The sequence below is a fragment of the Quercus lobata genome, chromosome 10 (genome assembly GCF_001633185.2).
Source record: "Quercus lobata isolate SW786 chromosome 10, ValleyOak3.0 Primary Assembly, whole genome shotgun sequence".
NCBI lineage: Eukaryota > Viridiplantae > Streptophyta > Magnoliopsida > Fagales > Fagaceae > Quercus > Quercus lobata.
This window is the reverse complement of record NC_044913.1, coordinates 48,547,331-48,562,069: the sequence shown is the minus strand read 5'-3', so window position 1 is coordinate 48,562,069 and position 14,739 is coordinate 48,547,331. Positions and strand designations below refer to the sequence as shown.

At 35.8% G+C, this 14,739-nt stretch overlaps 1 protein-coding gene across 3 annotated transcripts; it reads left to right on the top strand.

Annotated features, from left to right (window-relative positions):
• The first annotated feature begins 3,376 nt into the window (after positions 1–3,376).
• Positions 3,377–14,204, top strand: LOC115963759 (ATPase family AAA domain-containing protein At1g05910). Of its 3 annotated transcripts, none has more exons than XM_031082905.1 (11): positions 3,377–3,493; positions 3,758–4,060; positions 5,695–5,796; positions 5,932–7,755; positions 7,841–8,029; positions 8,188–8,330; positions 8,704–8,949; positions 9,302–9,488; positions 12,160–12,225; positions 12,311–12,560; positions 13,696–14,204. In XM_031082905.1, exons 2-11 carry the CDS (start codon positions 3,818–3,820, stop codon positions 14,085–14,087), a joined length of 3,642 nt encoding a protein of 1,213 aa, XP_030938765.1. In that variant the 5' UTR covers positions 3,377–3,493; positions 3,758–3,817; the 3' UTR covers positions 14,088–14,204. The 3 variants fall into 3 exon arrangements, with proteins under 3 accessions (XP_030938765.1, XP_030938763.1, XP_030938762.1); XM_031082903.1 differs by having other exon boundaries at positions 3,732–4,060; XM_031082902.1 differs by having other exon boundaries at positions 3,722–4,060.
• The last annotated feature ends 535 nt before the right edge of the window (positions 14,205–14,739 follow it).

The window sequence follows — 14,739 nt, the reverse complement described above, 5'->3', positions numbered from 1 at the left end:
CATACGTTAGTAAAACCCTTATTAAAAAAAGGGTTTGGGGGTGGGGAAGAGAGATGGCCTCCTTTTGTGTTATCTTTTGAATGTCTATAATAATGAATACAAAAACTATATAAAAATTATGCATTTAAAGAAAAAAAAAAAAAAAAAAAACTCTTCAAATAAGGCTAAGTGGTTAAAAAAAATTAATTTTATACATAATTTTTAATAAAATTTCAACTCATTCTAATTGTCCTTCCCACTTCCTTTGTTAGTTACTCTCTTTCTCTCTCTCTCTGAACGTATTATTGTAAAATTTGAAACTTTTCTTATTTTCTTAAGAGTTTTTCAGTACATGTGAAGTGGCTAATATAATTTAAAGACTCAACTCAACCTCTCAAAGCTTCAAATTTTTTAATGCATGTCAATTATGAGTAGTTCGCATACAAGGTACATGTACATCACATTGAGACAAGAGTCGTATAATGTTATCATGACACAAACTCTATGCCTCTACCACAGGGGGCGTCATATATTATTGTCGAAACTTAAAACTCAAAACTTGCTTGTAGTGTAAAATTGACTCTCTCTCTCTCTCTCTCTCTCTTGGCTAATGGTGTTAAATTGACTGATTCTAAAATAAAAAAATATATAGTGTAAAATTGACTCTCTCTCTCTCTCTCTCTCTCTCTCTCTCTCTCTCTCTCTCTCTCTCTCTCTTTTGGCTAATAGTGTTAAGTTGACTGATTATAAAATTAAAAAAAATATATTGTGTAAAATTGACTGATTATAAAAATAAATTAATGATAAAAAGTGTAAAATTGGCATTATGTCTTGCAATATCAAACTAACTTTAATATATATCACTGTTTGAATAATTGTCTTAACCTATATCCTACATATTACAATTCCAATAATTACTGAAACTTCAAAAAAAAATTGAGAGAATACTGAAACTTCAGTTTGATAATACGTTTGTATTGGTTTTGTAAAAAGATAAACTTAAAATATTAGTATAAGTTCTCCAATAAAATTTAAAATGCTAGCAACCCCAGAAATTGTATATAAATTTTGTATTTCATGACATAGTTCTAGACTTCTAGCTAGGCAACTGCAAATAAAAGACTCTTTTTAATAGCATAGATTAAAAAAGGGTTTTATTAACGGATAATAGATATTTAGTTTTGAAATATAATACAACATTCTTCATTATAAATAAATAAAAATATATTTACCAATAATTCATCAGTTTACACACATAAATTCATTAAGATTGTGTACACTTTAAAAAAAAAAAAATTATTGGAGTGTGATTTTATTTTTTTTCAAGATAACAAATGCTATGATGATATAAATTAAGGAATAAGAAATGTTTAATTATAAGTTATACCGCATATTCTTTCAAAAGGAATATTAAAGTTTCAGAATTTGAGAGTATTTAGATTTTACACCTTAAAGTTTCAGAATTTGAATTTTACCTTCTGAAATTTGGGAGTATTTGGATTTTACACCCTAACATTTTAGAATTTAGATTTTACCCCATAAGTTTTAAAAGTGTTTGGATTTTACTTCCTAAAATTTGGGAGTGTTTGAATTTTACACCCTAAAATTTTAGAATTTATGGGTGTAAAATCCAAACACTTACAAAAATCTTGTGGTAAAATTCAAATTCTGAAACGTCAAAATGTAAAATCTAAACACCCCAAATTCTAAAAGGTAAAATCTAAATTTTGAAATTTTAGAGTGTAAAATCTACATACTCTTAAATTTTAAGGGTGTAATTTGTAATTTATCCTAGATATTGTGTACAATTTGACTTTATCTTTTCAAAAAAAAAGTATAAAAATATTATTAGGGAGTAGGTACCTTACAACAATATCAACAAAAATAAAAGTTTGGCTTAACTTTAGTACTTTTTTAATTGAAGGTGTTCTTTTATTTTAATGCATAATTCTAAGGACTCGATTTGTAACGACCCAAAATGATATTGGGTTCGCACGTAAAAAGGCCCAAACAATATAATTTGTAGAGCGTGGGTGTTAAGAACTAGATTAACCTCCGTAAAATAAAAAGATTCAATCTCACGTTTATTGATGGATCAGAGCTGCTACAACAATCGGTTTTTCTTTGAAATAGATACAGTTCTTTTGTTTTTCACCTTTTCTTCTTGAGTCTTCTCTTTTTTCCTCTATATCTTCTGATCATTTTCCTGCATGCCCTCTTTTCATGTTATATACCGCCCTCTTTATTCCATCTTCACCACACACGTGTAGGTTGGGTTCAGGGGATCTCTTTCTGTCTCATCTAACACCTTCTGGAACCTCCTTCTAGTAGCTGTAAGGCTGCTTCATCACTGTTCAGACATCATTTCCACATTAATGCGGTCAGAGAGTTGGTTGAGAGGCAATTAATGCGGGGGCAGCTGTTACCGTAGATATTTGTTTGCCTTCTCTCTCCCACCTTTGGCCCCTTATCCCACCTTGAGTGGTGATGTAGCTTCGAAATGTGTTTGTTACTTGATGGCGTCCTGGTCGTCCTCGGACTTGTATTGCCGAGAATGGTTTTGTCCTCGGACGAATACTGAACTCCCCTTTCATGATATTCCTTCTTCCCTTCGTTTGGTTACCCCTTTAATCTGATATAGGCCTCCTCGGACAGGTTTGCCTCTTCGGATGGGCCACAGGCCCAATCAACTTGACTTTAATAGTTTTAGTGACTAACCGGCCCCCACAATAATAGTAAGTGATAGTGGATTTTAATTTCCACAAAATTATAGTAGATTTAGTACAAAATTAGCTTATTTTTAGCCAACACTATCCTCCCATCTACTCTCCCTCCTTCCCTATCTATCCAAACAAGTCATTTGTTAGTGGGTGATGTGGCAGTTTCTCATTAAAATAAAAGGAGATTTTAGTTAAAAATAAAGTATTGGAAGTAAGCCAAAACCATCAAATAAAACCCCAAAATATTTATATTAAAAAAAAAAAAAACCATGTATTGGACGGAGCAAAATAAGCCCAATGATAATCTGCCACATCAGCATAAATAAAACTCCTCCAACTAACACAACGATCTTCATCCTACGTGGCAAGCATTCATTCGCTGGCTTCCGTAACGTAATGTCACTGCCAAACACACAAACACGGTAAAAAAATATTATCACACACACGTGGCGCTCAAAACAAGGCAGCAAAGGCAGAAGAGAGACTTCAAGCATAGCAATTAGCAAAGCAAAGCAAAAACAACAAAGGCCTGCCTGGGTCCCATTTTTCCTTAGCCTCGAACTTCGAACTCGGAACTCGTGACTCACCCCCGAGTCCGTACTGAGTCACCCAACCCAAAACCCAATCACCCAAACCCAAACCTTCGACTTTCTCTCTCTCTTTAGGTTTTTTATATACCTCCACTCCACACCTCTCTCTCTCTCTCACTCCCAAAGGGTTTTAGCTCTCTCTCTCTCTCTCTTTCTCTCTCTGCAAATTTCAACCGTTAGATCTCTCTGTGTGTCTCTGATCAGGTAAATCTCCACCCTCCATCTCCTTCCTCTCACGATCGTCAAATTTTTTTCTGCAAATGATTTTTCAAAAACAAAAAAAAATTCATCAACTCAGCTAGCTTGAAATTCATTCGCGTTTTCACAAAAAAAAAAAATCACATTTCCATTTATACCCCTCCCCCTGCACGAGTTTTACACTGCATGCACTTTTTTCCTGTTAATTTCTGCAATTGACCGTTAATTTTACAGTTATATACAGTTGCTCTGTGTGTGTGTGGAGTGCAGAGTGGAGATAGAATTTTTTTGGTGGTTTTTGGGTTTGGGGGTTGGAAAATTGGAATTGGTATGCACTCGAAGAAATCAGGAGGAGGAGGAGGAGGAAGGGATGGAGAGGGTGGCGGTGCGGCGGGGGAGGGGATGGCGATGCCGGTGCGAACGAGCGATAGGCTGCGGAGGAGGCCGAAGATGTACGGGAGAGCGTATTTGTACTATACAGGGAACATCAGGAAGCAGAAGACCAAGAGCAAGACCAGGACTGCCGCTTCTCAGATTGCCAAAATGCTCTGTGTTCGCACTCCCAGTAAAGATGTCAGTGCTTCCTTCCTTCCTTCCTTCCTTCTATTTTCGAACCCTTTTGTATTTGTTTGTTTTTAATTTAAGTGTGTATTGAAGAACAGCCTTATGTAGCTCAATGATTCTTGATTTTTTGATTTTTCGAAGCCTTTGTATTTGTTTGTTTTTAATTTAAGTGTGTATTGAAGAACAGCCTTATGTAGCTCAAATTGGCACCACTCCTAGTGTTTCCAACAAACACGTCTATAGAATTATTTAAAATGCATGCACATAATGAGTCTTGAAGCCCTCTGTCCTGTTGTTTCGACATTAACATCTCATTTTCTCGTGTTTGGTAGCAACCTTAAAAATTAGTTGGAAAACTAACTTTTGACTTCCCTTATTTAGGATGGGGTGAGATAAAGTTGTTTTCCAGATATAAGGGAAGTCAAGAGATAGTTTTTCTTTGACCCTTTTTTTTTTTTGATACCCACGAAACACATGAATATGTAGAAAAGTATCTTCACATAAGGTTTTACATCAAAACAAACAGAGCGTTATAGCTTGAGTTCATTGGTGAAATGCTAGTGCATCTTGAACTCATGACAACATTCTCCATTTCTTATTGTGGAAGGAGGAAGTTCATTAGAACATTTTGGTAAAATATGGGAATTATTGTGTACAAAGTATATTGTGAAGCTTTTTTTTTAGGGTACGTTTGGTCCATGAAGTTGGGGCAAAAATTCAACTTTGGTCACTGAAATTTCAAAAGGCAACAATTTTGTCCCTCTATGGGGTTGGTTTGATTTTGGTACCTTATTAAGTCCTAAAAAATAGAGTGCCTTAGCAGCCTGTTAATCACATAAACCAACAAAAAAAAATAGATGGAGGGACAAAATCCTAACTTTTTAGGTACCAAATGCTAACTTTTTAAATTTGACGGACTAAAAACACCAATTTTCAGGGATGAAAAGTATAATTTATCTTCTTCTGCTTTAGTGTTCTTTAGTTTTTGGTTATGCATCATTCGTTTTTAAGAGACAACTTGATGAATTGTAATGTGATAGTCTTAGCCAGTAGTGTCATTAGAAACTGTTAATATCTTAATATTAAAAATAAATAAATAAAAGAAAATAAGAAGAAGAAGAAAAAGAAGAAGAGAAAACTGCACTGGAAATTCTGTGAATTTTTGTGTGGTGTAAATTTGCGATTTTTTGTGTTGGAGTTTCATGTTCGTACTTTCAAATTATGTGCTGTAATTCTTGTTGATAACACATGAAGTTGGAAAACACAGGCATTGTTAATGCACCAAAAGTCAAAAGTTATATCATTAATTTTCTTGCTTCTATTATAACTAAAATCCTTTCACGGAGGTTCAACACATCGATAGCATGAGTTTATGTAATATTCAGAATTTTCCTTGTATGGTGGTGAAGATATAATTGCTTTTGCTTATATGACTATTTGATAGCAGATTGTAATTTGTAGTGAGAGAGACATAAATTTAATGGTTAGCAGTCATTGGTTTTGTGATGTATCATCTTTTACGCTTTTGCCAGAAATATGTCCTCTTTTGTTGAAGCAAATAAGATCAAGACAGTGGTCCCTTTCCATAGATTTTTCAAGCATTTTCATATTCTCATATATGTTTTTGATGCTTATATTTGCAGTCAGTTGCAACCAACCTTAGGCGTTCCACAAGAAAGAGAAGGGTTTCTGTAAATCTCGAGGATTACACAGATAGTTCTGGAACAGAGGATGAAGACTTAATGGTGAGATCTATTACTCTACCAACATGCAATTTTTGTGGAAGTTAGTTATTAGCTTGGCTATGCTAGGGTTTTTATCTTCAACAATACCATACAAAATTTTCTTTTTGGGACTAAAGTTGCACCGTTTTGTTTCAGAGACCCACATTTCGACGTTTGAGGAACCGGGTTGACAATAGTATGAGTCATGATGACTTATCATCTCCCAAGCGTAGGAAGATTGTGGATACTAAACCAGCACCTAGGCGTGAAGGACTGCGCCCTCGTCGTTCTAAATCAATGGCAAGAGAACGGTTGGAGTTAGAGTCTGATGATGAGCAAGGTACTTCATTAGAGAAGGCAGGTCAAGATGACATGGAAAATGGGAATGATGTTGACGATAATGACGCAGATGATGGTCAAAATGAAGGTGAGGGTGAAGATGAGGATGACGGTGAGGATGAAGGAGATGACGATGGTGATGGTGATGATGAAGAGGGTGAAGAAGAACAAGAGGGAAGGAGGAGATATGATCTCCGAAATCGTGCAGAAGTAAGACGGCTGTCTATGGAAGAAGGTAAGCCAAGACCTAGATCTCCTCGAAGAGTATTACACCAAGGAATGGGGACTAAGGTTGGTAGGGATGTAAGGAAGGGTGGATCAAGAGTTCATAAGCGTCATCGTATGACGAGAGCTGAAGATTCTGATGATTCTCTTCTTGTGGATGAGCTGGACCAAGGCCCTGCAATTCCCTGGGGGAGAGGTGGGAGCAGATCTGGGCCTCCTTGGCTTCTTGGGGGACTAGAGATGCATGGGACAACAGCATGGGGATTGAATATTGCTGCATCAGGTTGGGGTCATCAGGGTGATGCTTTTACTACGTTGACTTCTGGGATTCAAACTGCTGGGCCAAGCTCAAAGGGAGGGGCTGACATTCAACCTTTACAGGTTGATGAGAGTGTTAGTTTTAATGATATTGGTGGGCTTTCTGAATATATTGATGCTTTGAAGGAAATGGTTTTCTTTCCCTTATTATATCCAGATTTCTTTGCTAGTTATCACATCACCCCACCAAGAGGAGTATTGTTATGTGGTCCTCCTGGCACTGGGAAAACGTTAATTGCCAGAGCATTAGCCTGTGCTGCGTCAAAGGCTGGCCAGAAAGTGAGTTTTTACATGCGTAAGGGAGCCGATGTTCTAAGCAAATGGGTTGGTGAGGCTGAAAGACAATTGAAACTACTTTTTGAGGAAGCACAAAGGAATCAGCCTTCCATCATCTTTTTTGATGAAATAGATGGACTCGCTCCTGTGAGATCTAGCAAACAAGAGCAAATTCATAATTCTATTGTATCTACATTGCTTGCTTTAATGGATGGTCTTGATTCTCGTGGACAAGTTGTTTTAATCGGAGCTACCAACAGGATTGATGCCATTGATGGAGCCTTGCGACGCCCTGGTCGATTTGATCGTGAATTTAATTTTCCTTTGCCTGGATGTGAGGCACGTGCTGAAATTTTGGACATTCACACTCGCAAATGGAAACATCCTCCTTCAAAGGATCTAAAATTGGAACTTGCAGCTAGTTGTGTAGGCTACTGTGGTGCTGATTTAAAAGCTCTGTGCACTGAAGCTGCCATTCGTGCTTTTCGTGAAAAATATCCTCAGGTTTACACAAGTGATGACAAATTTGTGATTGATGTTGATTCAGTAAAGGTTGAGAAGTATCACTTTGTTGAAGCCATGTCAACAATTACCCCAGCTGCTCACCGAGGAGCTGTTGTGCACTCTAGGCCGCTGTCTTCAGTAGTTGCACCATGTCTACAAAGACATCTTCAGAAAGCCATGAATACTATATCAGACATATTCCCTCCAATTGGAGTTTCATCAGAGTTGACCAAGCTTTCTATGCTCTCTTATGGTTCTGCTATTCCTCTTGTCTACAGGCCTCGACTTCTAATTTATGGTGGTGAAGGTACTGGGCTGGTAAATATCATGGAACTTATTGAATATGATAAATTACCACTATGCGAACTGCAAACTAAATATACTTACTGCTTTAGTTTAACAGGATCATATTGGGCCAGCAATTTTACATGAAATGGAGAAATTTCCCGTTCATTCTCTAGGACTTCCATCTCTTCTTTCAGATCCTAGTGCAAAGACCCCAGAGGAGGCACTGGTACATATATTTGGTGAAGCAAGGAGAACAACACCATCAATACTCTATTTACCTCAGTTCAACCTTTGGTGGGAGAATGTGAGTGATTTTTTTGCACATCTGATGTGAATTATGTGCTAAATAAGCAATTTTGCATGCTCAAAATTCATTTTTATTCTTATAATGTGCTTCACAAATCCTTGATATACCCTGTGTTGCTCTTCTGCTGTCTAATTTTAATAGACTTGATATTGCAGGCACATGAGCAGCTCAGGGCTGTCCTGCAGACTTTGCTGGAAGAATTGCCTTCTGACTTACCTATATTATTTCTTGGAACATCCTCTGTTCCACTTGCTGAAATTGAAGATGTGCCTTCTTCAATATTTTCTCTCCGTTATGTGTATGCATTCCTTTGTTTTTTGAAAGCTCTTTGGCAAATACTGATATTTGTAACTCTTCTGGTACTTATTTTAAATGTTGGTGATTGTCATGGTAAAAAATCATGGATTTCAATTCTTTTAATAGTCCTCTTATATTGCAGATTCCGACTCTGTCATTTCTGATTCTTATGATGCATATTTTTAAATGCTTACTAGACATGCACGACGGTTTTTACTCAATTTAGTGTTTTTGGCTAATGTTAATATTCGCTAAACCTGATGCATTAAACTTAAAATTTTTGAAGTCAATTTTATCATATCAGAAGTGCTTTTCATGCCTGAAGTTAATTTTATACTCTTATGTTTATTATTATTTTATTTTTTTGGGGTCAGCTACCAGGTCAGTGAACCATCTGCTGAAGACAGATCTTTGTTCTTTGACCACTTAATTGAAGCTGCTCTGTCAGTCTTGTCGGAGGGCACAGCAAAAAAATCACCCAAGTCGGCCTCCCTCACTGAACTTCCTAAGGCACCAAAAGTGGCAAGTGGTCCAAAGGTCTCTGAGTTAAAAGCCAAGGTAGAAGCTGAGCAGCATGCCCTTCGCCGATTGCGAATGTGCCTAAGAGATGTTTGCAACCGGTAAGATAGTCCTTTCCTTTCTACCCCTAGTCCACTCCATAAAGATTGGTATATTTCGTTAATTGATATCACTGCATTTCTTGGTTTTGTCATTAATTGCATTTTGTGTCAGATTATGAGGCAAGATGTTTGTTTTAACACTGTCCTTATCCAATAAATATAATGATGAATAGTGCACAATTATGTTGGGTTTTAACTTTGTGTTCTTATCCAATTAATAGTATTGGATATTTCAGCCCACTTCAACACATATGAGCTCCTGTCCTATTTAAATTTGTCATAATATTTTATCAGAAATCTTCTATATAATCTTTCCCTCTCTCTTATATATTTTTTGTTCGTGTGTCTGCAGGGTTTTGTATGATAAACGGTTTAGCGCCTTCCATTTTCCAGTCTTGGACGAGGATGCTCCAAACTACCGTTCAATTATCCAGAACCCTCTGGACGTGTCTACTCTGCTTCAACGTGTTGATTCAGGGCAGTATATTACATGTTCAACATTCGCGCAAGAAGTAGATCTCATTGTTTCCAATGCGAAGGTGCGTGTTCTTTGCTATGGTTTTTGCATGTAACTAAATATTTGTTGAAATGTCTCATAGTGACCAGGACAATGTTTGGAAGTTTAGATGCTGTATATTGTTGTAATAGGAAATTGTACAGGCCAGTTGAAGCACCAAAATCTTTTAGCACTAGCTTACAGCCTGCACATAAATGATATTAGGATTCGCAGTAACATTGCTCCATATAGGAGTGTATAAGTAATTGTCATTTATGTTCCAAAAGTTACATTTTAATTCCTTTTCTCCCTGTCATAACTCATACGCTTCCTTGATTGAGTTATAACCTAACACAGGGAAGTTCTTATGTTAGACCTCAAAACACCTTTGTGTTTATTCATATTATCATATATGGCTAAATCAAAAACAAAATTGAAAATATATATATTGCTGAGTTACACAAGCACCGATCTCAAATGACACGTTCTCTTCATAAAAATACCTACCAAAAGAACATTGATTTAGAAAGCCTAAATACATCATTAATTAAGGGATATATAAAAAAATATTATTACAAGCAATTGTGCCAAGGAATGTTATAAAAATCAAACCATTTAAAGAACCGAGAAAGGAAGGTTTAAAGGTTGAGTTGGGGTTCAACCGGAACTTGAAATGTGATGACATCATGATTAATTGTAATACAAATAAATGGATTCGATTTGAAAAAAAATAATAATAATAAAGCTAAATTGATTGAAAATAATATATAAAAAAATTTAACTAATTTTCAAATGATTTTCACAAATTTTGTAAGACAAATAAAAAAATAATAAAGCATAAACTAGCATAAATAAATAATGGATTTATTAATCCTTCAAGCACAAAGCAGCTTAATCTAAAACTATCATTTTCAAAATAAATATATTAGTTGTTCATTAATTAACTAATATATATTTGTTGTCATGGGATGGTCAAGTGTGTTAGGATAAGAAAGAATAGGGGCAATGCTGTGGCACTCATTTAGCAAGGTCTATGAAAGGGGTTGAATTGAAATAAAATTATAATTATCATACGTGTTCATCTAGGATGCATGGGTACAGGTATGGGTACAATACAGCGACAAGCAATTTTTGAAAAATTATAACATGATATGGCAGATTGGAAATTGTTACGACATGGATACAACACCCCAAATAAAGTGTCCGTGCATCCTAGGTGTTCATTAATTTGGTTTTATAGCCTGATGTTTAGCATGTAATATCCTTAAAGAACAAGTCACAGATTCGAAACCCCATCCCGCCATTGCAATTTTTCCAACATTTAAGACCTAGTCCAAGTGTCTGACCATGAATGGTTTAATAGTTTGCCAGTCAGACTGGCAGCTTGGACGGTTCACTAGCATAAAGTGAATGATCCCATTATCAAAGCTATAAAACTGGCTTCATTGACAGGTTGCAGTTGACCTGGTCAGACCGTCCAGTCCAGTCTAGGTTTAAAAACCATGGTACAAGTTAATTCTATGGAAAAAATTAGATATTACTGTAAGAGATTTTTCTAAAGTAATGTCTTTTTTGTTATTGACATTATTGTTAATGTTGGTAATAATTTGTACTAAAATATGTATGTTCTCTTGTACCACACAAACAGTGCAAAGTAAGATATTGATTTTTAGAACTTTTTTTTTTTATTGCTTGTGATTGACTGAACTATCATGCTGTTTGTTGCTTTAAAAGAAAAACATTCTTCCTATGAAAATTTTTTGTATTTCCAAATAACCAAATTCAGTAATAATTGTTCTCTTAATGGTTTTTTTAAAATAAATATTTTGTAGGATGCCAATAAGTGATAATGTTCTGTTTCAATTAATCCTGCTTATGAACTGATTGTGCTGACATCCCTATTACGTCACCAAGTTGTCTGTGTATTGCATGCAATGTAGAAAGTCAAAACCATATAATATTCAATAGGCTAGCTATGTTGTGAATTTATCTGTAAGAACAAAACCATTAACAGAAACTTGGTTATAACCAGTCAGGGTCTCTGCTCTTTTAAGTGGCGAGTTCAGAGAGTTTGACGAAGCTTCTGGCCCGCAGTTGGTTAAAAAAATAATAATAACAACCAGAAGTTAGGCTAAAGTGAAGTAACAACTTATGCTGATGCATGTAATTTATCAATAATATTAATTTATAATAAGTGTTACTTCACGCACCGACCTTCACTTTTATAAGGGTGGAGTGTGACCTTTTTTGAGGAGATTGCGAAAGCATTTGCTGATCAACTCCCACTCATTACCCAGTGACCGGGCAGGACCCAGGAATTTAGCTTCACTGTTTGTTTGGGATGCTGGTTCTTTCATGAAGTAGGGTGTTCTATGGTGTTGCTTTTGCATTGAATCTCACTGTTGTTTCTGTTGCCAAAAAGTTTGCATTAAGCTTACTTGAGAATTGCAATTTTTTTTTTTTAATGTTTTATACAAATGAGTTCATGTTTAGTCATTACGTGTAACTGCTTTGAATATCTGAAGTTCAACCAAATAAACAGGGTGCTATAAACTTTATTTTGTGACTTGATTACTGCATTTTTGTACTACTGAGTTCCTTAAGAACATGTTGCACAAAGATTAACTCAAACAGTTATTGTAATTACATTTTGATGTTTGTCTTACAATTTTTATCATATGGCAATTTGATGTATTCTGCTGTCCCTGGTTCAGGCTTACAATGGAGATGATTATAACGGTGCTAGGATTGTTAGTAGAGCTTATGAACTTCGAGATGCAGTAAGTTTATTTGTTCATTGCTTTTGAGTTGTGGGTGCTCAGTCACATGTCATAAAGTTGCTCCTTTGTTTTGTTTCCCTCTCAGGTGCATGGGATGCTATCACAAATGGACCCTGCATTGGTTGCATACTGTGACAAGATTGCTGCCCAAGGTGGTCCTATGCATTTGCCAGATGATTTGGCAGGTTCTACTTTCCCATCTAACCCTGTTGTGCAGCTGGGAACTGTTACCAGAGTGAGTGCACGACTTCGTAATGTCCAACCAGAGGTTAATCTAGATCAAAGTTATGAGGCACTGAAACGGCAAAAGAAGAATGCTGATGCTGCACATGCAGGTATTAAAACCTTTGTAGTTGTTATGCTTTTAGTACTATGCCTCAATGAAATCACTGCCAAAACAGCAGAGACCTTGCCCGGTTGTAACAAGGACCAAAGTTTCTGTTAATGGTTCTAACTTATCTGTAAGAACAAAAAACCATTAACGCAATATCTTCCTTTACTAGGTATCATTTTGTAACTGTCTTCTAAAAAGGCTCATATATATGTACTGGGGAATAGGCAAGAGAAGAAATTGGGCAGTTTAAAATTTTCAAAAATCATCCACAACTGGAACACACTTTCAAATAAAATGGGCAGTAAGCAATAAATCCCTTGTAAAAACTCGTATACATCTTACTTATCAAAAATAAAAATAAAAAAATAAAAAATCGTATAAATCTTTGACCTAGATTTTGAATTAGTTTTGATTTTCAAGTAATAGAACTTTCAACTAAAACTGCATGTGACCTGATCGAGATTTTTCTTCTTATTATTGGTAAGTTTATACATGCATTTGGTGGATTTTCAACCTATGACCTTACTTTCCACTTATGTTTATAAGGGGAGGAGGTACCACTTGGCTAGAGTTCATTGGTCCATTAGAGATTTTATATTTATTAAGTTGTGATTCTCATTTCATATTTATTTTTTATACATTGGTACATTAGAGATTATTATATTTATTAGCATCACTTTTTAACATCAATTTTGTTAGTATCATGAAAGAGATGCATAGATGGAACAAGTCTAAATTGTATTTAATTCCTACCTCACCGAATTTCCCTGGAGTTAGCACAGATGCATACGGATTTCAACTCCCTCTAAATTGTTTGTGTTATAAAATCCATCTTAGGTATCAATCTCTGGTACATCACTGACCTGAGAGGGGATGCATAAAAAATTAAAGGCCTACTGTAGTACTTACCATCGCAGCATCACTATAGTTTCTTTTTTCTTTTTTCTTCTTTTTTTTTTTTCTTTATTTATTTATTCATTTTTTCTCTCACACACACCCACCGCACACAACATGCCCATTGCCAGAGTGATCTTTTTCTAGTTTCTTATCTGAACTTCTGAATTTCTCATGTTTAAATTTCTATTAGAATCAGATAGAAAACTTAATATCTTGATATTGAACTTGGTGACAATCAGCTTCAACAGTAGAAGATAAGTCACGGCAGCAAGATTCACAACTGCCAAAGTCATCCCAGGAACCTGAGACAAATGATGAAAATCCTGAAAGACCAGAAACCTCATCTGCTGATGGTAATCAGCATGAAACTTCTGGAGAAGCTTCTGGTCATGCTGATGGGAGCGGATCTGAAGATGTCGTAATGTCTGATGGTGATATTTCAAACCAAGTGGAGTCTGTCAAGCTGCTTCTCGTGAAGCATACCGCTAGCTACAGCATTCCACAGCTTGAAAGGCTTTACACACGAATAATGAAGGGTATTTTTGAAACCAAAGCCGAAGTAAAAGATGATCTTAAGCCTTCAATTTTGAGGTATTTATTGAAATTTGCTGAGGATGAGGCAAATTTCTAATGCGTTTACATTTTTTTATAACTTTAAACCAAAAAAAAAAAAAAATCCAAAAATCAAAAAGATACCAGCAATGTAAAGTCGGGATTTTCTTTTCAATGCAAAAATCATTGAGTGAAATCAATCTCTGTCCCTCTCTTTCAATTATTTCAACGTGGGAAATGTTTCCCCACTCAGTTTTGTAGCAAATGGATCTGCATAGTGTTTTAGATCATTTCTTTAAGGGATTTATGCCACAATTAGGGCGGCCGTTCGGAAAGGTTTTTAAGAAATTGGCGTTGTGAATGCACTGAGATTCCTCTAAGGTATGGGAATTCTCTTTGCTTTAATCGTATCCAAGCATGGGAAGCCGTGAAAACTATCATTGTGAATGCATTCATTCCTCAAAGACGTAGCCATCTTCTGTGCTTTTATTGTATCCAAGCACGAGAAGCCATTAAATAAGACCCAAGATCATCAAAAGAATGGTGTATTGTCAGCCCAAGCGTGTATCCTTTAGTGCATTAAAACAAATATGCAATTCATATATGCTAAGTTTACGGGCCGATTGCCCTAGTACTTAGTGTATTACACCAGAGGCATGAATGGAATAAAAGTTAGAAGCAATCAATTGCCAGAGCCATGAGTTGATCGTAGTCATAGGCATGTGTACAAA